General features: G+C 42.7%; 1 protein-coding gene across 3 annotated transcripts in view; it reads left to right on the forward strand.

Annotated features, from left to right (window-relative positions):
• GLI3 (GLI family zinc finger 3) overlaps positions 1-25,497 on the forward strand; it is a 278,925-nt gene that overhangs the window by 198,430 nt on the left and 54,998 nt on the right. For all 3 annotated transcript variants that reach the window (XM_077119394.1, XM_077119398.1, XM_077119399.1), the window contains 3 exons: positions 5,133-5,346; positions 6,029-6,142; positions 7,703-7,843. In XM_077119394.1, coding sequence (XP_076975509.1) covers positions 5,133-5,346; positions 6,029-6,142; positions 7,703-7,843 — 469 coding nt within the window. The remainder of the gene's footprint in view (positions 1-5,132; positions 5,347-6,028; positions 6,143-7,702; positions 7,844-25,497) is intronic.

Consider the following 25,497-nt stretch of genomic DNA (forward strand, 5'->3'; position numbering starts at 1 on the left):
TTTTTATCCCAATTAGAAATAGTTATTGAGATTGCCAGACAGGAGACTTTCAGATAATTGAGGTGCAATTATGCTAATGACTACAGTAGTAAGAAGCAAACATAGTTCAGTTTGCAAGATTTGATCACATTTTTAAGAGCACTGATAAAATTTTACCTCTGATTTTCGGTAGAGGATAAATGTATCTGAATCTCTTAGAAAGTTTCCTTTTTTAATTTTGGAAGACAAGATGTACTTTGTACTCTGACAGCTGTTTTTTGACCTCTTTTATTTCAACTCAGAGCTGCATGTGAAGATGGGAGCAGCCTGGGTGGTTGCCCTTGCTTAGCAATGTTCAGAATTCTGCACAGGAGTCATGGTAGACAGTGCAATGTTACTTTATGGCATTTTATACCACAAAAAAATACAAGAAACATAAATCTGTTATGATGGACAGAAATTATATTTGTGGGTGGAGGGAGGACACCAAAATATATATAGTCAGAAATCTAGAAACCACATTTCCTCCGTTTTCCGCTCTTCCGAGAAATAACAGGTAAATTAATATTTAAGTAGATTTATTTTGGCTTTATAACGTATCTTCTAGAAGAGTGTTTCTGCAAGCGTGTGGCAGGAAACAGCACTCAGGGAGCCCCATTAAACTCTGCAGCCGGTTGTGTCCTATGTCGGGACGTCGGGAATGCCTGGCAACACCTTAACAGCTCTACGGGGTCCTGTGATTATCAAATCCCTCAGACTGTTAGGATGAGGCACTCTTTTTTCTTGTCCTTCACAACACCTACTTTCCTCGGAGTTCTGGACGTCCAAAGGGAGAGGCGGCCATGATTCAGGAGGCCAATGTCCACTTTAGCACACTGCCTGGGAAAATCTGGACCATCCAGTAGTTTCTTTCTCCTATTCTTGTTGCCTGATTCAGACTAATGCTCCCATGTCACTGTCTTCCGAATGTTTGGGGTTCTCAAAAAACACCCATCTTCCATGCAGTCATTTAGAAAAGAAGTGAAAGCTGTGAAAATCTTCTCAAAGTATGCTTTATTAAGTGTTGAATGAAGAGACTTCAAAGAACAGAATGTAAAAATGTATCTCTCTTGGCGTGTGACCCCCATAAAGATGGGGTGAGCAGAAGGGTGAAGTCCCTGAGGGAATAAAACTCAGGCTGATGGAAATGACCAAGTTGCACTCTACAAACTGTGTCCTTAAAGGAGAGATTTATATGCATTTTCACACATGAATACATTTACAGTTTCTCTTTATTCTGACTTCTGTAATCAGCAGAGTGTGCTGAGCTGCTGAAGTTCTATAGAGAGATGTGAATCTGTGACACTAGCTTTGTTTATGATAGTGCTTTGCAAACATGTTGCCAAATTGCAAACATTTTTGTAATTTGAGAAAACATTTTTCTTTGAAGTGACTATTTTGAGGATGGTCGGCAGATTATTGCTCTCCCCCATTCCCAAGATGTCCACATCCTAATCCCCAGAATCTGTGAATGCTCCTTTATATGGAAAAGGGACTTTGTAGGTATCATTAAGGCTCTCGAGATGGTCTGATTATCCTCACTTATCCAAGGGGACCCCGTGTAATCACAAGGCTCCTTTTGTAAGAGGAAAGCGGGGAGGTCAGAGTTGGTGAATCCAGGCAGGAACTGTGACAATGAAAGCAGAGGTCAGAGTAATGGTGAGCCACCATCCAAGGAATGCTGGCCACCTCTCAAAGCTAGAAAAGGCAAGGGAAGAGAATCTCTGAGATTCCAGAACAATGCAACCCTGCCAGCACATTTTAGACTGCTGACCTCTAGAACTGTTAGATAACAAATGTGTATTGTTTTAAGCCACTAGGTGTTGGTAGTTTGTTACAGCAACAATAAGAAACTCTTATTAAAAGAGAAAGAGATTCAGTCCCTTGTTGACCTAATTTTGGCTTACTATGTGCCAGGCAGTTTCCTGGTACCAGGGGCTCAGCAGTGAACAAGATTGACCAGTACTAGCGTGCCTGGGGCTCATACAAGAGAGAGAACATAATCTCAGTGAGTGCTGGATGCATGGGGGTAATACAAATCTCAAGTGATAGAAAATGATGAGGAGAGGGGATGCGAAGGGAGTTATATGAGATGGGGGCAGCAGGCCAAAATGGCCTCTCCGAGCAGGTGACATTTAAGCTGGAAACTGAATGAGGAGAAGGGGCTTATGCTGAGCTCTTGAAGCAAAAAGTCCCATCAGAGTTCCTCATGTGCTGTCCCAAGAGGTCAAAGCTTCTGTGAATGCCTGATCCCCTCTGGTGTGACGTCCCACCACTTACGTGCAAGGAACAGGAAGTGCTGGCTCTGATGATCTGTCTTATCCACCCACCAGGAGTTCTCAAGAGGCTCTTCTCTTACATTTAGCTCACTGAAGAGAATGGGAGGGTGCACTTGGGAGTCACAGTTTTACTAGAAAGGACGTTCTTTCTTTTATTCTTGACATCCCAATCATCACCCATCATCTCCTGCTTCCTTGGAAAAATGAGTCTGGGTTCAGCAGGTAGTGTTCTGAAAGCAAGAGAAGCCCTGGCTCTGAAGTTGGTTAACAGTGCTGTTGACAGAGCCAGGAACGTTCTGTCTGCCACCAAATTCTAAACCAGCTCTGTGGTCTGGAGCCGAGCAGCCTTCCTCCCTAAAGCACTTGTCGAAGCCAACAGCAGAGAGAGGGGCAGGTGCCGCCTCTTCCGGGTTGAGGCAAGATCTCCCCACCATGCTTTGGGCCCCGCGTCTCTGCCTTTGGAGAAGTGAGGGCTTCTCATGCTGGCTCTTCATAAGTAAACAGCCAGTGCTAAAACTCACCCGTCCATTCTGTACCCGCTGAGATCCCTGGGAGTCTAATAGTGGACATGAATTTTCAAGAATGTTTCTACCAGCGAAAAGATGGCCCCAAAGGGACAGTTTGCTTAAATGTGCCTTTATAGTCTCTTCCTGTGCTTGCTAACACCAGGGAGGCACTCCTCCAAGGGCCAGGAGAGTAGTTACCCTAAGGAGCTGCCTTGGTTTGGAATGCGGAGCCTTGTTTTTGTCTTTTCTTCTATGTCTTTTTAAAAAATTTTTAAAAATTTAAAATGTACCCACCCTACCTGGCGACTGACATTTGTAGATGGTTTACATGACAAAACAGAGGACATTGTCCACCCTGTGAAATGTTTTTCTTTGATGTCTTCATGTCTAACCCCCAAATACCATGCCTCCCAGAATTAGAAGTATAGTGGATTATCTTAGTGGCCCCCTTCCCAGACCTAACTGAGAGGATAGCTTAATGAGACTCTGGAAAGGTGTATGGAGAGGTTCATGCAAAGTCTATGTGACATTGACTTTATATGTATAGTGGGTCATTTTGTTTTGTTTTAATGAATAGAATAAAGTAGTTACACTTAGCAGTACCCATTCACCTAAAGGAAAGGGGGGCGGGCATTAAATCATTGCATTTTTTGATGAATGGCTTGTACACTGAAAAATAAATTGGACAGACTGGCATAGAGCTCAGTGAACATGAAATCAGCTATTAGAAGGAAGCTTGTGAACAAATTCTGAGGCAGATATGCATCTTTTGATTAATGCCCTATCAATCATGCACACTGGCTACTTTAGCTAAGTCTTGCTGTAATCATTCATGGTTGCTTACGGAGACTCTGGCAAAAACTGTGGCGCTGCAGAAACGGAATATTATTACTGATTTCTCCCCAACTTACTGTGAACAATGACTGTTTTCACCATGTTTCTGCACTCCTTTATTAAAGAAACACAATGCAGAATGAAGGGAGAGTTGCTCAAAGCCTGGTGAAATTCTCCTAGAAAATTCTTAATGATATTCAGTCTTAAATGGGCAGGCTATTGTAATGCAAGGTTCTCTGTAGGAATAATAGTAATGTAATCCCATTGAAGCCGCTTTTTATGGATTATAGTAAAAGAGGCAAGATGTGGAGTCACATTTATGAACCAAGTAGATCTTTGGAATTATTACTTAAAATGGTTGAGATGGTTTGAATTTTTTTATTGTAATTATTATATTCTCAGTTGATGTGCTTAACGGCAATAGTAATTAACACACCCGACTGGAAATTTACATAAGTTCTACCTTTGCCAGTACAAGAAACCCTGATTCGTTCTGGTTATTACACAGCAGAAAAGGAGGAACTATAAATTTATATATATACTTTTTCACTGATTATTTTTTAAGAAAGAAATTTGCTCAAATGCATTATGCTTTTTTATACATTTTTAAGCAATCAGCAGGTTTCTCAAAAGCCCTTCATTCTTTTAAGAGGATTTGATTCTTAAACTATATGGGCACAAAGGACAATCTGGCCCTGCCCACTGGTTGAGGAATCTTGGGTGATGCTGCTGCTTCCTCAGAATGAACTGTAGCCTGGGAAATACGGTGGCATGATGAAGTGGTGACAGGCATTAGCATGCATAATGGGCTTTAATAGACATTTAATGCTGTTTAACTGGAAGAGCAAGTCGTGCTTTCCCATCGGAATGTTCCCCCATCGAAGCCCATTGATCACCAATTCCAGTGGGGAGAGGTTAATCCATCAGCTTCTGTAACCAGGCGGCCCTGATGGAAATTCTTTAGGTGGCATTCTGGATGAACTAAGCTTTCCATCTTTACAAACAAATGAGTGATATGACAAGCATGGTGTTCAAAACACATTTAACCAATTGATTTTCTTTCCCCTTGTAATAAGATCTGGAGACATATGAAAGCGCGTGGCGTAAGCCAAGATTAAAAGAATTGCTCCATGCGCAGGAGTGTACGGAACCACAGTGCCAATAAAAGTACTATAAAGCATGTGGTCACCCATTCACTTTTTCATATACAGTGTGTTATTGCAATAAATAGTTGGTATTGAACTGATGCCTTTTGTTTCAGTTGTGCAGATTTTCATTCGGGTCTGTGCAATGTGTACCCATGCACACGTGTGTCTTCTCTTAGTAGTAATCTTTCTCTTGGAAGGTTTCAAGATGTTCGGCAATAGTCATTTTGCCCTTCTGATTTAAACGGAGGATTAGGGGTAGGTATAAAGGTGGGAACATCGTGTACCTGTGAGATTCTCTTGAGTTCAGCATTAGTAAAGGGCTCCTACTTTTTATTTCCTGCATGCAGCCCCGCCTTGAGCTTCACCTACCCTTCTGCACCCGTCTCTCTGCATATGCATCAACAAATCTTAAGTCGACAGCAAAGCTTAGGATCAGCATTTGGACACAGTCCTCCGCTCATCCACCCTGCTCCAACTTTTCCAACGCAGAGGCCTATTCCGGGGATCCCTACTGTTCTGAACCCTGTCCAGGTCAGCTCCGGCCCCTCTGAGTCCTCGCAGGTAAGAGAGAGACAGCTGGATAGAAAGCATGACATTACAGCCACCAATAGCTGTAATGCCTCGATCTTCTCTCAGCTTCCGTACCGTATATTTTGTGTATAGGTTCCTCACTTAACAGTCGGTTCTCCCACCAATGTCATTTTACTATGGCTGCTTGGTGCCAGCTATAAACTGCATTCAGTATAAATCTAATGCAGTGATGCAGTGCATCTCATCTGGTCACTGCTTCTTCTGCTAGAACCAGGGAATGTGCTTAGGATCACGTGATATTTGGTAAGCATAAAACTGCTGTGCCCTCTGTTCTCCTTGCGTATTGTATTGCTGTGGCTTAGAGAAGAATCTGGATGCTCTAACTAAAGAACTTTGCAAACGGTTTGCTTTGGTTTTCTCCCCACCTCCTAAGTGTTCTTTTGAAATGCACCATTGGAGCTTATTCAGGCCTAGGACCTCAGCTCTATTCTTCCAGCTTTTAGAAGCCACAGGAAATTTATACTGAGTTCAAAACGAGGAGCAGCCTTATGAGTGAATTTTCTGAACTCTGCTACTGGGACATGGGAGTGTTATCAGAGTTACCACTCGATTGCCAAATACACCTGCTTGTGCCGAGCTGCGTATTGTGACCATGACGGCTCATTGACCGAAACCTAATTTTTGTCTTTGGCCCCGGACATGTGTCCTGCAGAACAAGCCCACGAGCGAGTCTGCGGTGAGCAGCACTGGCGATCTCGTGCACAACAAGCGGTCCAAGATCAAGCCCGATGAAGATCTCCCCAGTCCGGGGGCCCGGACTCAGCAGGTAGAGCTCCGTCCAGCTCCCTCCCAGACCTGGGGTCTTCGCATCGCCTCTCCTCATCCTCTGTGTGGCTGGTGTTGGCCCTGCCCATGCATTTAAAAAAAGGCCAGTTGTTGAATCTGACTCAATTTGTTTCTCAAGCACAGAAGCAAACACACAAAATGCTAGAAGCTGAGTGGGGTTTATCTACATTGTTGATAGTTGGTGTTTCGACACCTGCAGCTCAGAGAGTTAGTAGTTGGATTAATCGTTACTGACCACATGGGACCAGGTTTCAGTCTGTATCTCTGATCTTGGCCCCAGGCAGATCTGGGGTAGAGCTAGTGATGTTCTAACCCTGATGATGTTCATATTTGCCACTTCTCATTTACCTGGAGAGCCAGGAGGGGTGGAGGCACAAGTAACTGAACCATAAACAGCACGTTAGATTCTGATTCCTGACCCCAGATCCTGGTAGAAAGAGTCTAAAAATTTCCATGTGGATTCTGCTTCTAGTCACTTATGTCCTCTGCGCCTCAGTTTGAAAAACTGAACTCAAAGAGTTCTTGTGACTGACACAGGAAAGAGCTCACTAAGTGTTATTCCCAGAAATGGGAGTTAGGCGAGAGTCTAGACTTCTAAAGAACCTTCTTGTCTTTCAGCCCAGACCTCAGATCCATCCCAGTTCACTTTCTAGTGAGAATTTGAGGATGGAATGGCTGGTGCCATAGGTTTTTAAATTATATCCCCACCCCCCACCCCCCACATTTTGCTAGTCAACAGTTGGTTATCTCTCAACACTTGTCTGCAGTTTTTGTCAGGTAACCCCAATTACCTTCCAGGATTCTGGAGATTCTTTATATTTTGATTGCTATAAGGAATCTTTATATCTCGATTCCTTAGAAGACTGGAAGTGACTACCCCCAAACTTTAGACACTGTAGTTCTCAGGCCTTGGGTTTTGTATCCTTGGACATGAGAGGGTGAATCAAGAAGGCATGAGCCCCATAAAATCCCCAAAGCGCCTCTCACAGCCTTCCAACAACGGTGAAAACAGAATTAGATTTACTAGTAAACTATTTCCCTGGATTACAAAATACAGGGTCAACAAATTAATATACTGAAAAGAATAAAAATAATTGCCCCAAGTAGAGGTCCAAGACTTATACTTTTCCTAAAGATTACAAAGCCTTATTTAATTTTCCTCCTCCTTCTTTTTTGGTGGAATTTTATTTTATTTTCAGTTTTGTGTTCAGGGCAGCAGCGTTTTGCCTCCACTATTTCTCATCATTGTGATTTGGGATATTGTTTTTATCACCGGTTAAAAATCTCAAAAGGCATAGTTGGAAAATCTGGAAGTAAATGCACATAAATGATTCCAGGTGTCTCACCTCTTTGAGTCACAGCACCCAGTTGGTGGAGCTGGGCTTTATTTTATTCTAACCGATAATTGCATTATGTGGAAGAAAAATCTAAATCAGGTTTTTATTTTGTCCTCTTGTCTTTGCTACCGGAAGTCCTCACCTCTCCTCCCCTTTTGTCTTGATTTGTTTTCCTCCCTCCTCCCTGCCCACTACCTTTTCAGGAACAGCCGGAAGGAACAACACTTGTCAAGGAGGAAGGGGACAAAGATGAAAGCAAGCAGGAGCCCGAAGTAATCTACGAGACAAACTGCCACTGGGAAGGCTGCACCAGGGAGTTTGACACGCAGGAACAGCTCGTGCATGTAAGTGGACGCTATTCAGGAACTGGGTCGAAAACTGTGACCTTTTCCCTTGGAGGTCAGCTGCCCTGACCCCGTGCTGAGTCAAGTTTCTTAGCTAGTAGCATTGCAAACTGGAGAGGGCTTTATGACTCTCTGAGAATAAAGAAAACTCTGAGCCACAGTGCTTGACCTGTTCAGTCAGCTAAAGCTTAGTGTAAAATTCAATAAAGTCTTCAATAGAGAGTGTAATGACTCTGATCCAAGTAAGCCAGAAACACTATTTTGAGTTACTGACTTTGATGGTTATTGAGTAATAGTAAGCTGGACATGAATTATTATTAACCTTTTAACCAAGTTTGAGTCTTCCTTCCAAGACCCAGTAACCATAGGAAAAAACAAATGTAGGGGTAAGGAATTCTTTTTCTCCGTTCTACCTGCCCCCCACAAACTCCCCAAAGCCTAAGGGCTTTCCCATTATTTTATGTAGCAGTTTGTATCCTGTATGAAGTTCAGTGGATGTTTGGGGTAAACCATTAGCACAGTTTCTTGACTTGAGGCCAATCCTTGTAGGGTTAATAGTTTCATGGGAAAAATGTCTATTGATTTTTAAATATATTTAATGAAGTATGTTTCGAATACTGTGGCGTGGTCAGATTGAAAGCCATGCCTTCTTTGACTGTCCCAGGATCACTCGCCCTCACGGGTGTTATTTCAAATAAGGGCATGCTCTACTCAGCTGCGTGGCATCTCTCCCTCTGATTAGTGCCTCTTCTGTCAGAAGTGCCTCTTCCGTCTCTGCAATTTCTCCCAGTGTGAGAAGAGCCTGTGGAGTCTTCATCCCAGACCAGAAGCAACTGAGAAGGAAGAATATTTAGTCATCAAGAATAAACAGATGGAGGGGTCACACAACTTCTGTATAAAAGCAAAATGCCCAGTTAAGATTTTGAGGATGGTTCACTAAATGTGGTGGTTTCAGGAGTGACAACAAATTGACAGAGCAGCATTTTCTGTGATCTCAAAGCTCTCTTTGTCTCTGTCTCTTCTGCACACACATATACATTATCCTTCAATAACAACTTTTATTCTTAGATGATCCGTATTTCTGATAACCTTCTTCCATTTAGATAAAACTCTGAAGTTTTAAAATTCCTCATGCACATCCTGCATTCACAGATGCACGAGCTTTTCAAGTGTTTCTCATCTGCAATCGAGCCCATCCTATGTGATATATTCCATCCACATAGTCCATGTTTTGCAGATACATTCTAGTGTTAAACAGGCAGTTGGCCAGATTTTAAAATCTGTTCTATAAAGAATGTTTTGAGATTTTAACATGACACCAACAGGGTTTTTACCACTACCACCCCCATTTCTTTTTTAATCATGTCTCCTTGTAATTATAGAGGAAGAATTATAGATTTCTCTGCACAGTCAGAAAGTAGAAAGTCAAATGTTTTTAATTAAGGTGTATTTCCAGATTTTTCCATGAACTTAATTTGATTCTTTCTCTTTAATTTGATGCAAGCATTATTTTTAAGCCAAGCCTGACTTAATGGCCCTTTATTCATGCTCACTGTTTTAATAAAAACCACAGAGACATTATAATAGTAAGGCGAAAAAGTTTGGAATTTTTCTTTTAATATGGGAGGCTATTCCCAGGAAGCAGAGAATGTCATACATACCCTTAGTGATAGAATGAGTGACTAATAGAAATGAGGAGAACCGTTTGTTTAAAAGCTGCTGCCATAAAAACAAGGATAGCAGTTCTGCTTCCTTTTTAAAATGTCACCCTGAGAGATGATGTCTGGTGATGCTTTTCGGTGGGTATGTCATTGTAGTTTCCCAGGGCTGCTGTGATCTGGGTTCAACCATTAGGGAATGTGGGGGAATGAAACAGGAGCTGATTCTACCTCTAAGGAATTGTGTACCTGATGAAAGATTGTTTTTTTTTTTTAGGGTGTGGTGGTAACTTAACCCTTTTGCTGCCTAATTAATCTGAGTGCTTTAAAAGAGTGAATTTTTCAGATATTCATATTCCATCTTAGTGGCAAAAGGGTTTAGAGAATGATTTTTTTCTTTTTACTGAAGATCTGAATAACTTTAAACTGAGCTTGCTTAAACTACCAATTCACTGACCAATGTTGTCTGTTTTGAGACCACCTTTAAAATTGAGACCACCTTTAAAAAATACGTGAATGCATACATGTGCACCATGGAAATTTAGAATTCAAAATTCAGCTAGAAGAAATTCAGGTCGGAATTAGGAGCAAATCCAGTGTATTGCTTTCATGCTACAAATTTTAATCTGTGATAGGAGTACATCAGCTTAATTAAGCAAATAAAAAATGATCATTTGCAACAACATAAATAGGTATTCTAGTTTAGATCAGTTATTTTCCATCGTTTTAGTCTGAAGTGTGGAAATTCCAAATTTGTCCACGCTCATAGAAGCATCTGATGGCCGTCCTGGTGGGGCCTGAAGGGTCCTCTGGTTTTTAGTGACTGAAGGAATACCTACTTCCAGGCCACCTAATTAGTTTGAGGGCACTTGGAAAAATACCACTTGCAAAAAACACTTTTTTTTTTAGGGACAGAGGGAAGCATTAACTGTTTCAGTTCCCGTGACCTGGTTTGGAGAGCAGGCATTTTGTGAATTAGTTGAATTTTCATGCTACGTGCACCCAAGAGGCAAGGTGTTAAACCGTTCTGATACTCTGCCTTATTTATAGCCATGACCCATTCTTTTCCCCCTCTTACAGTTAATAGAAAGATTCACGATTCTTCATGGTTGTCCATCTAGTGTCTGACAGTCCCGACTGCCTGCTAAAGCAAGTCACTATCTATAATTGATATCCTTCCGTGGAATAGGGTGCTGGCTGCAATTGAAGGGCTTTGCTGAAAGCTCTTAAATCCTGACAAGTTCTCCCCTTGTTCTGGTTCAGTCGCTGAGCTACACGGCTGGAATTCCAGAGTTATTTGAACTTGGTGCACAAGGGCGACATGTGTTTCACATTAGCAAATCACAGCGTTGGAGAGGAGCATTAGGGACTTGGCAGAAATTTGCCTGCCAGGTATTATTTCCAGCATAATGTGCTCCATGTACTCTCGAGAAGATTGCCTCGTGGTACCCTTACTGTCCGAACAGATTGACTAAATAGTGCCTCTTCCTTCTCTTCTTCCTTTCCAACCCCCGTCCGCCCTCCAGCTGTGTGTCTATTCCAGGTTTTCTGTTGGGGCCTTTATCACCGAGGTGTTTAATTAATTTCTCTTCCCAGCAAGATCATTATAATTGGGCATAGTTACTCCCAAGTTACTATTCAATTTGTCATAAATTTACTCCTCTGCCTGGAAGCAAAGAAGGTAGATGTGTATTTTTGTTAACCAGGTTTTTGTTATACTCTGTCCCTTTCTCCGTGTCAGTTAACCATAGAAGGGAACCAGAGAGTAAGAGCTGTATAGAGCATGAAAATTAATTCGAAGTATACTTCACTGGATTGAGACTGAATTTATTATGGGTTTGTCCCTTGAAGACATACGTTGTAACATCTCAAATTAAGTGAACAGTGCTCATTTTTCCTTCACTTCTAAATTAATTAGAGCCTCTTTGTTGTGCATTACAATAAAAAGAGATGTATTTTAAGTTCACATTTGTTTTTGAAAGTCAGAGGATTTCACTTCTCGTTGTTGGGCTTCATTTAGTTTTTTTGGTTTTTGGTTTGTTACTATGTAAAAACTACTCAAGTTCTTTCTGGTGGCCTGGCTCTTTGCACAGACAAGAAATTGTTCCATTCCTCATTGAGATCTCTTTCCCTCCTGCATTAATTTTCCCTTAGAAGTATGTTCTCTTATCATCTCATTTCTGATTGAAGTGCCTGAAAACTGGATAGTATGCACTGTAAGTTAGCATCAGTTTCTCTGTGTTTCTAGGTGATATTGTGTGTAATATTGATGTTTTGAGAGGCTTTTATAAAATCAGGAAAAGAAATACATGTGAGGAATGAATGACCTTTGGAGTCCCCACTGCCGCGTGGCTGGGAATGCTTCAAAGCCTCGCTACCGGGATCCAAAAGAATCAGATTCATGCACTCACACATAGGTAACAGCCACCTGTTTACCTGTTTGCTGCATCGCTGCAAACTCTACCTTTCAGCAACCCACCCATGGGCTGTTTAAGAAACAACATGGACAGTATTATTTCCAAAGCTTTAAAAAGTCAAACTTTTTTTTTTTAACAGTTTTATCCCCACCGTGACCCCGGCCGAATGACCTTGCGGGGGGGGGGGGGGCGGGGGCCTTGGAGTTTACCCTGTGGGAGGATATTTTCTTTTACAAGTGGGGCCAAAAGGCATAGAATGTGAGAAAAATGTTTGTATTAGCCCCAGATTCAGCTGGGTGGCATTTAAATTCCTGAAATCTTCCATTGTATCTTTTAAGTATGGTGTAAAAAATTCACCTTTTTACAGAGGGATTAACCATCTAACTTGGATTTTAAATGCTTTCATGTGCTGCGACTTTTGATCTCTAAAAGCAGGCTGCAGTTTCCTTTATCGGAAGAATACAGTTATAATGACCTTTGCTGCCGTTGGAAAACAAATTCTGTACATGAAAATGAAGGGCTTTTTTTTTTTTTTTAATGTCGTAGAGATTTAGAAATAAAGAGAGCACATCTAATCTGTGCAGAATTGATGTGTCCGTAGAAACACGAAGAAGAGTTAGGATGTGAAGACATTATTTTCACATTAATACCATGATCCTAAATTTGCATTTTAAATGTTTTCCATCTAATTTTGATCCCTTTGCTAAAGTTGCATTGTATATCCTTACCTAAGAGAAAATTGAGTTTAAGATGTGATAGGAGTCTCACATATTAGGCAAAAATTAGTTTTGTGCATACATAAAACCTAAAACGAATGAGTGGAGATTCTGATCTTATTTTCCCTGCATGGAGTTGCTAGTTAATTCAGTTACTCTAATTATTTGGAAATATTATGTAAAACGTAGACTAAGAACCACACACTTCAAAGCCATCCTTTGACAGTTTTGCCGTGGGGGCCACATTCTTTAACACTGCTGACTAAATTGCACCTGTAGGAATTGTTCCTGTAAAGAGAGACTCCAGGGATCAGACTAAACCTGTGCGGGCAGGTAGGGGCTGTGTGGTCCCCCAGTGGCAGCCTCAGAGGGCAGCCAGGATTTGCACAGGCAGCCCCTGCTCCTCCCTGACCCTGGGGATGACTTCCCCGGAACTGTTTGAGCCTTCTGAGCCTTACTTTCCCACTTACAGTGTGAAACAGCCGTGGCAGTAAACCTTGTCCCTGATGTCTGAGGCCATGGGGCGAGCCCGTGCAGAGACCCGATGAGAACCAGAGGGTCTAAAAGGGGTTCCTCCCACCTCTCTTGGTTTTATGCATCCGTGTGTTGCAGGATTGTGTGCGTAGGGGGCGAGAGTGGAAGACCAACATCTTGCGTGTGTGTGTGTGTGTGTGTGTGTGTGTGGCTTCGGCTTGCTAGCTCTAAGGCTTCTTTTATAGTAATTGTTGCTGAGCTGGGAAGTGCACATGGCCAAAGCCTGGAGACCTCCTTCCCTTCCCCTCTGTGTGTCCAACTGGGGACTTGGCCAAGACATGTCACCTCCTTGGACCTCAGTTTCAGTAAAAGCAGTGAAGGTTTTGAATGCATCATCCTTAGGCTGGGGTGGTGTGGGTGTGCAGATGGATTTTATCTCCTTGCCAGCTAACCGGCTGGCAGCCTGAAGTGTGCTGAGCACCCACATGTACACACCTTTCAACTTAAGGTGTGTGTGTGTGTGTGTGTGTGTGTGTGTGTGTGTGTGTGTGTGTGTGTGAGAAGCTGGGGATTGTGGGAGACGCTGCCATCAGTTAAGGCAGCCTGCCCAGGTGCATTCCGAAGGAAGCAGATAATCACATCCTTTTCCTAGGAGCTTTTTCCAACCCTGTACCTCAGACGCTGTTGAGGATAATTGTGGTTGGTTTTTAGGGGTGTTATTAATTATTGGAGTAATTACTGGATTTTTACATTCTCCAGTCTGTTAACATGCCTGGACCCTTGAATGAAGAATAACAAATCAATATTTCAAAAAAGAGATAACCAGTGTAGAGTAATTTATTAGATATTTTCTTAAAGTTGCTTAGCCATTATGGCCCCTGGGATAACTTCATGAAAATCTTCCTCGGAGTAACAGTTTCTACCATTTGGAGATTTCTTTTTTCCTTCAGGAGCTTTGTGATTGGCTGTAAGTGATACTTTAGGTGAAATTCTAGATTCTGTCAGTAATCTGTCCCCCAGAATGTTCTGTATGGACCCATGTTGTGCAAGAGGAAGGATGGTTACCTGGGGTTAGGAGACCAGTCTAATTTAAGTATACTTGCCTGTTGAAGCCATTGCTGGCCTGGTGTTTTCTTGTCTTTTGGGAAGAGCTTGAGCTGATAGCACATCTGTTTTTCCCTGGCAGATGCAGGCTGAGCCCTGGTGGACTCGCTCTGCCCAGAAGCTTTGTGGTCTGCGCTTTAAAAGCATGGCTCAACCCCTCAAGGGGTGTTCGTTCTAACTGGAAGCAGGAGGCCAGGAAACACAAAAAGCTTAGCCAGCAGTCTGGGAGGCAGGACACGATGAAGCCCCAGTTGTGTGGCTGAGTCATAGGTGCACAGAAGAGGGTGGGATGAGAAATGCCAAAAAAGACTGCTCAGAAACAGGTGGGATATATGGTTAGGGTGAAAGCAAGTCATGGAAGTCACATTTTGAGGCCTGATTTTTTTTTTTTTCTTTTTAATAAGAAGAAATAGCACCTGGTTTGAAAGAATGGTCTTGCTTGCCACTGTTACCCTGTAGCAGTACAAAGGAGTGACAAAATGCCATATTTTCAGGCTGACAGACCTGGGTTTAAGTCCAGCTCCTGATCCTTCTCTGAGCCCCCCTTACCTCAACTATGAAATAAGGATAAGACTATTTAACTCATAAAATGGTCAGAGAAATTAGCTAAAAATTTATACACACTATAATGTTAGTGTTTCTCCTTATTAAAGTGAAAAATGCAAAGATATTTAAGAGGCTGCTCTGTCCATGCATGTCACCTATAAAAACATGGTTCGTGTAGTTGTTATTCAGGCAGTGTGTGGTTTGTTGTGTCAGCATAAAATTCACGTTTGCATAGAAGTGTCGAGTAGACTCCGGGGTCCTGGAATCTTACGATAGGGATAGAAAGGTCACTGGATCCTTTTCCTTGATTCAGTCCCGTCCCACGGGTACTATGTTGAGATTCAGACTCTTAACACTGCTACTGTGTTCTAGTGCCTTGATGTCCCTTTAGAAGTTCTCCTTCATGATTACCCTAAAGCAGAACACCGGAGCAGATAATTCTTCGGTGTGAGGGACTGCCCTGTGCGTGGTAGGATGTGTAGAGAGTAGGATGTCTCTACTCTCTAGATGCCATTTGCAACCCCACTTCACTTTGGAGTTGTGTCTCTGGATATTGCCAAATGTCCCCTGAGGGAACAAACTTGCCCCTAGTTCAGAATCACTGCTGAGCCCTAAATCTTTCCTCTTGCAGAGTTCAAACAAACAAACAAAAAAGTATATTTCTGATTAAAGAAAAAATTGACTCTGTTTCAGTTCAGAAGAACTGAACATTTTTTTAATGTTCAGATTTAAAAAAAAAGCAGTGGCCTCATTAAGTTGTCTCTAGCAAAAGCCCATTTTGAGAAAATATATGTATATGTACATAAACAGGCAGAGATGAATAAAAACCAAAACCGGAAAACATTTGCTGAGGTTAGGTACCCAGAAGGTGCTCAGCGAGGCCGTGAGCAGCCAGGCTCCCTGCCAAGGTGGGGAAATGCTGTCACTGGCTTCTCTGCAGACCGAGGGCAGTCACGAAGACTTCGACTTCTGAGATCATGGAGAACAGGGTCAGAGGTTAAAGTCCTTCTTTGACATAAAACAGAGCCCCAAAAACAGAAAGCACTTTTCCAATGCAAGGACTTTTTGAAGATTCAGGGACATTCAGGCTTTTCTGGGATTAGTCAAATAGACCATGGATGAATTATTTTTTCTAGAGCAATTAATGTAGGCAAGAAGATGGAAAGTGGCATACCTTCCAAAGATTATGTCTAGGCCAGGACGTTAAACTTAACCCTTCACCATTCGTCAGTGAGTGGGGGTGTGGAAAGAGCATTGGATAGCATTTTGCAAAGTTGTCTTTTACTCTTACGTCTGCCCAAAAACGCCTTTGTGACTATGAGCAAGTTACCCTACTACTTCCAGCCTTGGTTTCTCATCCATAAAATGGAGATACTAATTTCCATCCTACTTTCTCATAGGGTTTTTAAATTTGTTTTTTGTTTCTGAAGATCAAATGAGAACATATGAATGAAAGGGCTTTGTAAAATTGAAAGCATAATTCAAATATAAGGAAGAATAGAGTACAGGGTGAATAGCATTCTAATAAATCCACGCAATTGAAGTATGGAGAGATTAAAGAGATTCTTTTATTAAAGTTAAAAAGGGAGATGCCACTGATCTGGTGATGCTCACTTATTTTGCACCCCTCTCCCCCTTCCTTAGGATCCTGGGCTGTTTTCCCTCCCAGTTACAAGACAGCACCACCTGGTGGCCACCACACAAATTGCAGGCATAATTTCTAGAAGATGATCAAAAGCCTCATGCATGTCAGATCTGTGGAGTTGGAGTCTGGGAGCGGTGGGGAAAACAAGACCTGATACACAACATTTTTTATGTCTGTCCCTTTGTATAAGGGGAACATACAGGATGGAGTTTTAGGAGTACTGTAAATGTACAAGCAGGGCAGTGGGAAAACAGGCAAATGATAGTGGATTTAAACAGGGAAAGAGCAAAGCAGAGAGGTATTGGGGTTGAAGTATAGATTCTAGGTGGAGAAGATGGTACAAAGAAGTTAATGGTTGCAGAAAGTATAGGAGAACTGCATCTATGATGGTGGCTAAGATAGGAAAAGGCTGGGGCTTTTGACACTTCTTTGGGTTAGAGATATAAGTACAAAATTAGTCCATTTATGCTTTGGGGTTGTAGTAATCCAATTATAGCAGAACCAAAGAGTGTGTCTGGAAGGCAAAGGGTAGTGGGAGGTGAGATTAAAGAGTAGGGTAGTGCCACATCATGGGAATCATGATTGCCAGGCGAGGAGTCTGACTTCTGTTCCATACGGAGTAAAGAGAGTTGAATGTCTTTGATGAGAGGAGGGGCTTGAGTCAGTCCGAGCTTCAGAAAGATCAGGGCTGAGCTCTACAAAGCCCCAGAAGCTATCGGTGCCATGTATTGAAGAGGGTAGGGGGTGGGGTGGAGCAGGGCCAGAAGTGATACTCTGCAGTAGAAATTGTTTAAATGTATTTTTTATTTAAGTTTGGAGGATAGTATGGAGAAATTTCCCAGTTGCAGTTTTGGCGGCTCATGTAGATGTTGGTGGATGGAGTTGAGAGAGAAGTAGGGAGAGTCTGGGGTTGCTGGCTGAGCACCTGAGAGGTGTCCAAGCCCCTGGCAGCCCTGTGTCTTGTCTGTGTGGCCTCAGGTACATCACCTAAGCATCCTAAGACTCTGCGTTCTCTCTTCCAAGTAGGTTTATCAAGGTCGTTGGGAGAATTTTCTCTGATAACATTTGTCCATCAAGTTTTTAGGACCCATTTAGTGTTGATGGTTTTGTTGTGTTTATTAGCTGTCTTCTCTTTTCATTGTTTTGCTTTGTTCCTTGGTGTCCCTTAATTTGCAGTTATGAATACATAACATCAGGTTCTGAAAATATCTTCCTAACCAGAAAAACAAAACTGCTCCAACTGTGCTCTGTTAGATCCACATCGGTTCCTTTGGGGAGCATGATATTGTCTCGTCTGTCCTGTCTTCTCCACCTTAAAGACAGTGTGTGTCTTTGAGTGGTTCTTTTGTGCTTCAGCATATAGGGCAGGTCCCAGGGAGCCAAGAGCCCTCTCCAGGACAGACAGGAGAGTCCTGTTTCATAAAGGACAGGTCTTCTGGTGGCTTTGCCTGGAGGTAGCGAAAAGTTCTCACACCTTCCTCTCCTCTACCACTTGGCAAGCAAGAGCATAGCTCCTACAGTGAGATAAAATAGCCCAGCTGAAAATGAAACAGAGCCCTCACTGTACTCCTCCTTGTGTTTAACAGAGATAAACTTCACTGGAGTCTCAAGGCTGAGCCATTTGGCTTCTGGCAGTAGCTTTGATTGGTAAAATGCAGATTTTTTTTTTTTTTTGATCGAGAGGGGATTATTCTTGTTATCAGTCCAGAGCATCTTATTTCAAGATGAAAAGCCTTTGCAGAATTACAGAAGCCAGCGTTTGTACAAAGCTTTTTGGCGATTGACAACTCAAAGAGAAAGTATGATTTATTAGCCTGTAATGGCTAATCCTGAGCAATGGGCTAGGTCCTACCTACTGATTTGTGAAATTGCTTAAGGTAAACTGCCTTTTTGTGCCACTGTCGGTGCCCCAGGTTACGCAAATAAACATAGAGTAGACGTCACATGAAATGTTATGGGAAAGAGAGAAAGAAAAGAGGCAGGGGAAAAAAGGAGAGAGGTGGTTCTAAAATCCATCTTGGCGGCACCTTTTACAGTAGTTTGGCTGATAAGCTGGCAGCGGAAAGATTAATAACAAGGCTTGTCGCTATCAGTACCTGCTTGTCGATTCTCCGTAACAGGGCTGTCCGTTCAGCATGGAAATTATTGATTAAATAAAAATTGCTATTAGATCATGATGTGATCCATAATCACAAACAATGGTGGACATTCCTCTCTTAGATCCTCAGTCATGCATCAAGTTGTTTCTTTTTTTTTTCCCCTTGCTGTAATTTATATTGTGCTGACACTTGAGCTCATTAGGTCTATCCTTCCTGCTCAGAGGCAGGAAAGCCCGCGAGGGCGGGAGCAGGTATGGATGCTGGTGGCAGGTAGGCAAAAGGGAGGATAAAAGGATGCTCCTTGTCAGGCAGGCTGGCCAGCTTCTTCGCTTGGTGGTGGCCTTGTTTTGTAAAATTGTTTTCTTGTGGTAAAATACACATACCATAAACTTTACCATTTTAGCCATCTTAAAGTGGCATTTGGTACATTCACAGTGTTGTGCAGCCATGGCCACACTCTACTTCTAGAACTTTTCATTCCCCTGAAAGGAAACCCCATACCCATCAGCAATCATTCCGCATTGCTCTTTCCCCTAGCCCCTGGCAACTGCTAATCCACTTTCCAACTCTACAGATTTGCCTATTCTGGATATTTCATACAAGTTGGATCCTATAGTATTCGCCCTTTTCTGCCTTGCCTCTTTCACTTGGCATAATGTCAGAACATCATCCCTTTTTATGCCTGGATAGTCTTCCATTGTATGGATAGAAGGTGCCACATTGTTTGTCCATTCATCCACTGGTGGTCTTTTGGGTTGTGAATAGTGCTGCTATGAACACTCATTTAAAAGTTTTGTTGTGAGCACCTATTTTCAGTTCTTTTAGGTATATATATGGGAGCGGAATTGGTGGGTCATAATTCTGTGTTTAACTTATTGAGGAGCTGCCAAACCTCCTGCAGTTCGACGCTCTCTTGTCCAGGCCCTGCCTTCTCGGTAGTCTTACCTTCAACCTCAGCCTCCTGGAGGGCCTCACTCTTGTGCATTCCTTGGCACCTGTGCTGGTTTGAGAGTATTATGTACCCTAGAAAAGCCATATTTTAATCTTGAGTCCATCTTGTGGAGGCAGCTGTTTCTTTTAATTCTGATTTAATAATGTAGGTTGGACTCTTTTGATTAGATTATCTCCATGGAGATGTGACACCCAATTGTGGGTTTTAACTTTAGATTAGATGGAGAAGTGACTCTACCCATTTCAGGTGGGTCTTGATTCATTTCTTAGAATCCTTTAAAAGAGGAAACATTTTGGAAAACCCTCAGAAATGACAGAAGCCTCAGAAGTGACAAACTTCAGAGCAGACACTTGAAAGAACAGAGACACGGATGTTTGGAGATGCTTAGAGCCCTGCAGAAATTGTCATGAGATGTAAAGCAAGCCAGAACCTGGAGGGAGCCAAGAGAAGCCAAGAGATGAAAGCCTGTCCCAGAGAAGCAAAGTGAGGAACCCCCAAAGGAACAGAAGCTGAAAGCAAAGGGGCCAGGAGCTAGGGACCAGCAGATGCCAGCTGGTCTTCCATGTGACTTCCCCGCTGACAGAGGTGTTCCAGACACATCAGCCTTTCTTAAGTGTAGATAACCTCTTGTCATTTGGACACTTTCACTTCATTAGAACTGTAAATTTATAACTTACTGAATTCCCTTTATTAAAGCCATTCCATTTCTGGTGTACTGCATTCCAGCAGCTTTCCAACTAACATAGCACCGCAGGGCCTCGCTTTCTTTGGTGGGGGTCCTGCCCACCCTTCTCTGGGCTGCAGGCTCAGACCAGGCAGGCTCCCAACAGGCCTCCTTACAGAGTTCTCACAGTGCTGCTGTTTTGGGGCACAGAGATGGGGCTCAGCCAATAGACCCCCCCACCACCACCACCACAGTCATGTTTTCTCCCAAACAGGGTAGAACTATTGGGGACAGATGCAAGGACTGAATATTCAATGCTTTAGGTCAGGTAGGTTTAGGAAAATAAAATATAATGATAGATTGCCCGGATTTGATTTCTAACTGGCACTTTGGAAGAAGGGGGAGGCTGCAGTGCTCCTGGGTGGAAGGAAGAACCCAGCCCTCTCGCTGTGGCTGGTCGGTGGGTGCCTGGCAGGTCATCACTGTTCTACTCACTTTGAATTGCAAAATCTTAAGAATGATCTAACCCTGTCTTTTATTTTTTTTTTACCAATAAATACAGTGAGGTCTAGAGGGGCTAAGAGACTTATTTGAGTCCACTAAACTCTTTGGCTACCAGTTTTGTTACCAATTCATTAGTCCACTCGTACACAGATCATATTGTCATAAATGGCTACTTGGTGCATCTAAAGAAAATTTGGCCTCTAGACTTCCTGAGCTATTAAATGTATCCATTCTAACGTTCCCTCCCCCTCCGTTCCACTCTCGCAGGTGAGATTTTTTTCTTCCCCACATTTAATGTAAGGTGGATACCATGGAAAGTAAATATAACTTTTCATTACAAGTCTTAAGTCCCTTTATCAAAACATAGGTGAAAATTGGATGCCCATTGTTTCAGTTTGCCAAAGCTGCTGGAATGCAATATACCCGAAATGGGTTTGACTTTTACAAAGGGGATTTATTAACTTAAAATTGACAGTTCTTAGACTGTGAAAATTCCCAGTGAAAGCACTGACAGGATAATACCTGGACTCTGAAGACAGGCTCCCAGCATCCTAGGTTCCTCTGTCACGTGAGAAGGCTCATGGCCGGTGTCCCCTGGTCCTTTGCTCCTGAGTTTCATTGCTTTCAGCTTTTGGTTCTAGTGGCTTCCTCTGTGGATCCTCTCTTAGCGTCTCTGGTGTTGGTGTTTTCCTCTCTGAGCTCTCTTGGCTTTTTCTGTCCTCTATTGTCTCATAAAGACTCCAGTAAAAGGATTAAAACCCACCTTGAATGGCGTGGGTCACATCTCAAAATCACCTAACCAAACGGTCCCACCCACAGCAGGTCTGCACCCACAGGAATGGGTTAAAAGAGCATGGCCTTTTCTGGGGTATGTAAGTGCTCCAAACTACCACACCCTCTGTCTCAGTTTTCTTCGGTTGCCTAGGGGTAGCCATTTCTGGAAGCTAGAAATCTAAAATCAAAATGTTGGCAGGGCCATGCTTTCTCTGAAGTCTGTAGGGAAGAATCTCTCCTCTCTCCTGCCTTCTGGCAGTGGCCTGCCTGCAATCCGTGACATTCTGTGCCTCAGTCTACACATGGTGTTCTCTCCTCTGTCCCAGAGTGTCCACTTCTCCCCTTATTAGAAGGACTCCAGCCACATTGGATGAAGGCTCACTGTAATCTGTTTGACCTCATCTTAAGTAATAAATAACATCTCCAAGACCTGATTTCTGTATGAGGTCATAGTCAGGGTTGGGAGGTAGGACCTGAGCCTTGTCTCTTGGGAGGATGCAGTTTAATCCATAGCTACCCAGCCAGGGCTGAATATCTTGACTCAGGCACTCATGAAGTTCTCCAGAACATGTCTTTGCTGTGGATGTGTCCTATTGAGAATATTAAACTTACAGCAATGCTTCAGAAAAGCAGAACATTTGAAACTTGAAACCACAAGCTCTGGGCTCCCTCTCCTACCCACATGTTGTTACTTACTAGTCTTACTTTAAACGGCAACCCCTTCGAATGGAGAGAGGCAAAGAAGAGACTTCTGGGGGTGGCAGGGTACAGAAGAGCTCCCAGGTCAGCCTCCTGTGGCATCATGCAGGCACATTTCGGCCACAGAGGCATAACTCACACTGTAACACCAAGTTCCCCAATGAGCCTGGTTTGATAATGTGAGACTCTGTACGGAGAGGCAGCACAAGGCGGTCAGGGAGCTCAGACAGGAGAGCAGCTCTGACATAGCAGCCACGATTTATCTAAGGCAAGCAGAAAGCTTGAAAATGTGGCTCCCAGCAGGATTTTAAATCATACGTCCAAACGATGAAAAGAAATGTTCTTAACCTAAAAATGAGAAAGAGAAGGTTCTCAGCTTTTGCCAGGCCTGGTATAACACATACCACAGAGTGGTCGGCCGAAACAACAGGAATTTGTGTCACAGGTTTCGGGCTGGAAGTTCAAAATGAAAGTGTCACCAGGGCCATGTTTTTTCCAGGCTGAAGCATTCTGGTCGTAGCTGGCGGTGACTCAGTCTCTACCTCTGTCACTTGGTGATTTGCCTTCTGACTCCTCCTCACTCTGTCTTTGGTGTCCACGTTTCTTCTTCTTACAAGGGTTCCAGTCGTACTGAACTAAGGCTCACCCTGATTCAATTTGGCCTCGTCTCAATGGACTCGTCAAAGAATCTTCAAAGATCCTGTTTACAGGGTGGGCCGCGGTGGCTCAGCGGGCAAAGTGCTTGCCTGCTATGCCGGAGGACCTCGGTTCGATTCCCGGCCCCAGCCCATGTAACAAAAACGGAGAAACAGAATACAATAAAACAAGAAAATGTTTAAAAATGTTTCCCTTTCTTCCTTCCTTCCTTCCTTCTATCCTTCCTTCCTTCTCTCTGTCTTTGAAAAAAAAAAAAAAAAAAAAAAAAAAAAGATCCTGTTTACAGATGGGCTCACGCCTGTAGGAACCGTAAGGACTTGAACATGTCTTTGTGGGAAACCTGATTTGACCCCAAATGGAAGGGACATGGACTTGGACCAGCATCAGGTCCACTCCGGCCCGTTAGGCATGCTGGCAGCTGCGAGGAGGACGGAGCTCCTCGGATTGGTGAAGACGGGAAAGGGGAGGCAGGGTCTTGGAACCCACTGTTCCCTGATGACAGATGACAGTGAAGCAAAATCTCTGAACTCCCGTTTGGCTCCTCTTTTGCCTTTAAATGAACATTCATGTCATTGTGCATTTTGGACAAGGTGATGACTGCCCTCCCGGGGCTTCCCATCCAGAACAGGAGTGACAACAGGTGAGAACACGTTTCCACCTGAAATGGCAGTCAGACCACTGACCGGAAAACGGGGTCAGGAAGTCCAGTTAAGTGGCAAAATCCCTCAAGTAGATAGAATTCTTGTGTCCCAGGGGACTGGAATTCCAGTCGTGACCCTGAAAGTGCCAGTCATTTTTGAGGACTCATAACCCGGGGAGGTGCCGGGAGATTGAAGATGGTGAATGTCATTGTGTACTTTCCAAGGGGCAAGAAGGTGAATTCTGAAAATGACTGACAGAATCAGTTCTAGGGAAGACTAATATTTTTATAGTTAAAAGGTTGTTGTGCTATAAGATGAAGCGGTAATCACTGGGACCCTCTGGGCTCAGTAAGAAAAGTGTTGCACTAGACCAGGCTGGCATTTACTTCAGCATTATTGTTAGACCAGGCAGTCAAGGAAATGCGGTAAATACGAGGTGTCAGGACTTCAGCAAAATATTTAATAAGCAACTCTGTCCAACAGAGAGGAACATGGTTGTGTTAAATAGCAGTTAGGAGATGTAGCAGTTGGTGAATCTTAGGGTGTGGTTTAATGGCTTGGCCTCGGCCAAGTGAACTGTTTCTAGAAGCATACTATTGGACTTGGCCCCCAGCCCTGTTTTGCTTAACCCCTCTCTGTTTGTTTGTTTCCGGGATGAAGTGGTGGAGTGCAATTATCATCAAAGTTGTTTATGAAGCATTTTCAAATCCAACTAATGATTGAATCGGGGTCCTTAAAGATTTTGAAAAATCAAAATGCTGAAATGGCTCCAAGGAGATTAAAAATCGTGATAACAAACATAAGGCCTTTAATTAACTGTAAGATCACTAGTACTCAGCCCTGAGATTTGCCACCAGAACTGGCTAATGTGATTCTCAATTACAAAAATAGAAGTGCTGTACTATTAGAATCACGCTCAAACTATTTCTGGAAGATTTCACTTAGCCCAGCATTCTACTTTGTAAAGACGCAGTAGTTTATCATCATTGGATCCGAGAGAAAAAGTTCAAACATCCTTTGTTAAGAGTAGTTGACAGAACCCAGAAGATTTGGGGGATTAGGGTGGGTCAAGAGAACTGGGGGTCATGACAACTGCCTTCAACAATTTGGGGGTGATGGGTTGGTTGTCTTGTGGAAGGGGGATTTGACTTGTTCCTTATGTCCTTAGTATATGGATCCAGCAAATGGAAACCATAGGGAGATAGACTAAGGCTCAGTACAAGGAAAACTGATTTTACAGTGAGAGCTGGTAAAAATGCCTACCCAGAAAGGAAAGTGTTCCTGAGCGGGAATGTTTCAGTATTTAAATTGGGCATCACTGGATACGGAGTGTTAGAGAGACAATGCAGAGCACCGGATGGGTTGCTGGACTAGGTAGACTTGACGTCCCTCTCAGACCTAAGAGTCTCTGAATTGGGAATTCACTTATACCAAAGACGCTTCTTGTAAGCCAGTTATGTGCTTGTGTTCAGAGTGGGAAGAGGCTGGCGTTTGTTCTTGATTAAGAATATTAACAAAATCATTTCAGTTTTGGAACAGTTCCAACAGTCTTTCCTCTCTATCCAGCTCAGGTTTTTCCTTTCCTTATTTTAAAATTGTGATTATATATAGAACTTTTGTATGTCAATTATGTTTGTATGATTGTATGTTAAGTTTTTACAATAAAAATGTTAAAATAAATAAAGTGATTATAAAACATACTAGTAATTAATAAAATTAATTAAACGCACATATCATTTGAAGAACTGAACCTGTAAGTTCTCAGATAAACTAGAATTGGGGTGTCATGCAGCCAGTGCTTTTCCTTGTAGGCCATAGCTACTGCTAATCCAAAAGCATTCTAGATTTTTCTGGGGAATTTTTTTTCTCGTTTAATTTTGAGGTGACTCCGTCTACTGTCGTTATCATATATGAAAATTTCCCTTATAATTTTCTTTATAGTCTAGGCTTTTGTGTGCTATCTCTTGAATCCTTTTATACCACATACCTTTTTTTTTCATTTGTGTCAGTGCTAGTGTTAAGCCCATTGAGAGATAAATAATCAAATACCTTTTTTGGTATTTTTTTCCTCAATAAATACTTCATTTCTCTGGTGGATTTGACT

This window comes from Tamandua tetradactyla, chromosome 1 (genome assembly GCF_023851605.1).
Source record: "Tamandua tetradactyla isolate mTamTet1 chromosome 1, mTamTet1.pri, whole genome shotgun sequence".
Taxonomy (NCBI): domain Eukaryota; kingdom Metazoa; phylum Chordata; class Mammalia; order Pilosa; family Myrmecophagidae; genus Tamandua; species Tamandua tetradactyla.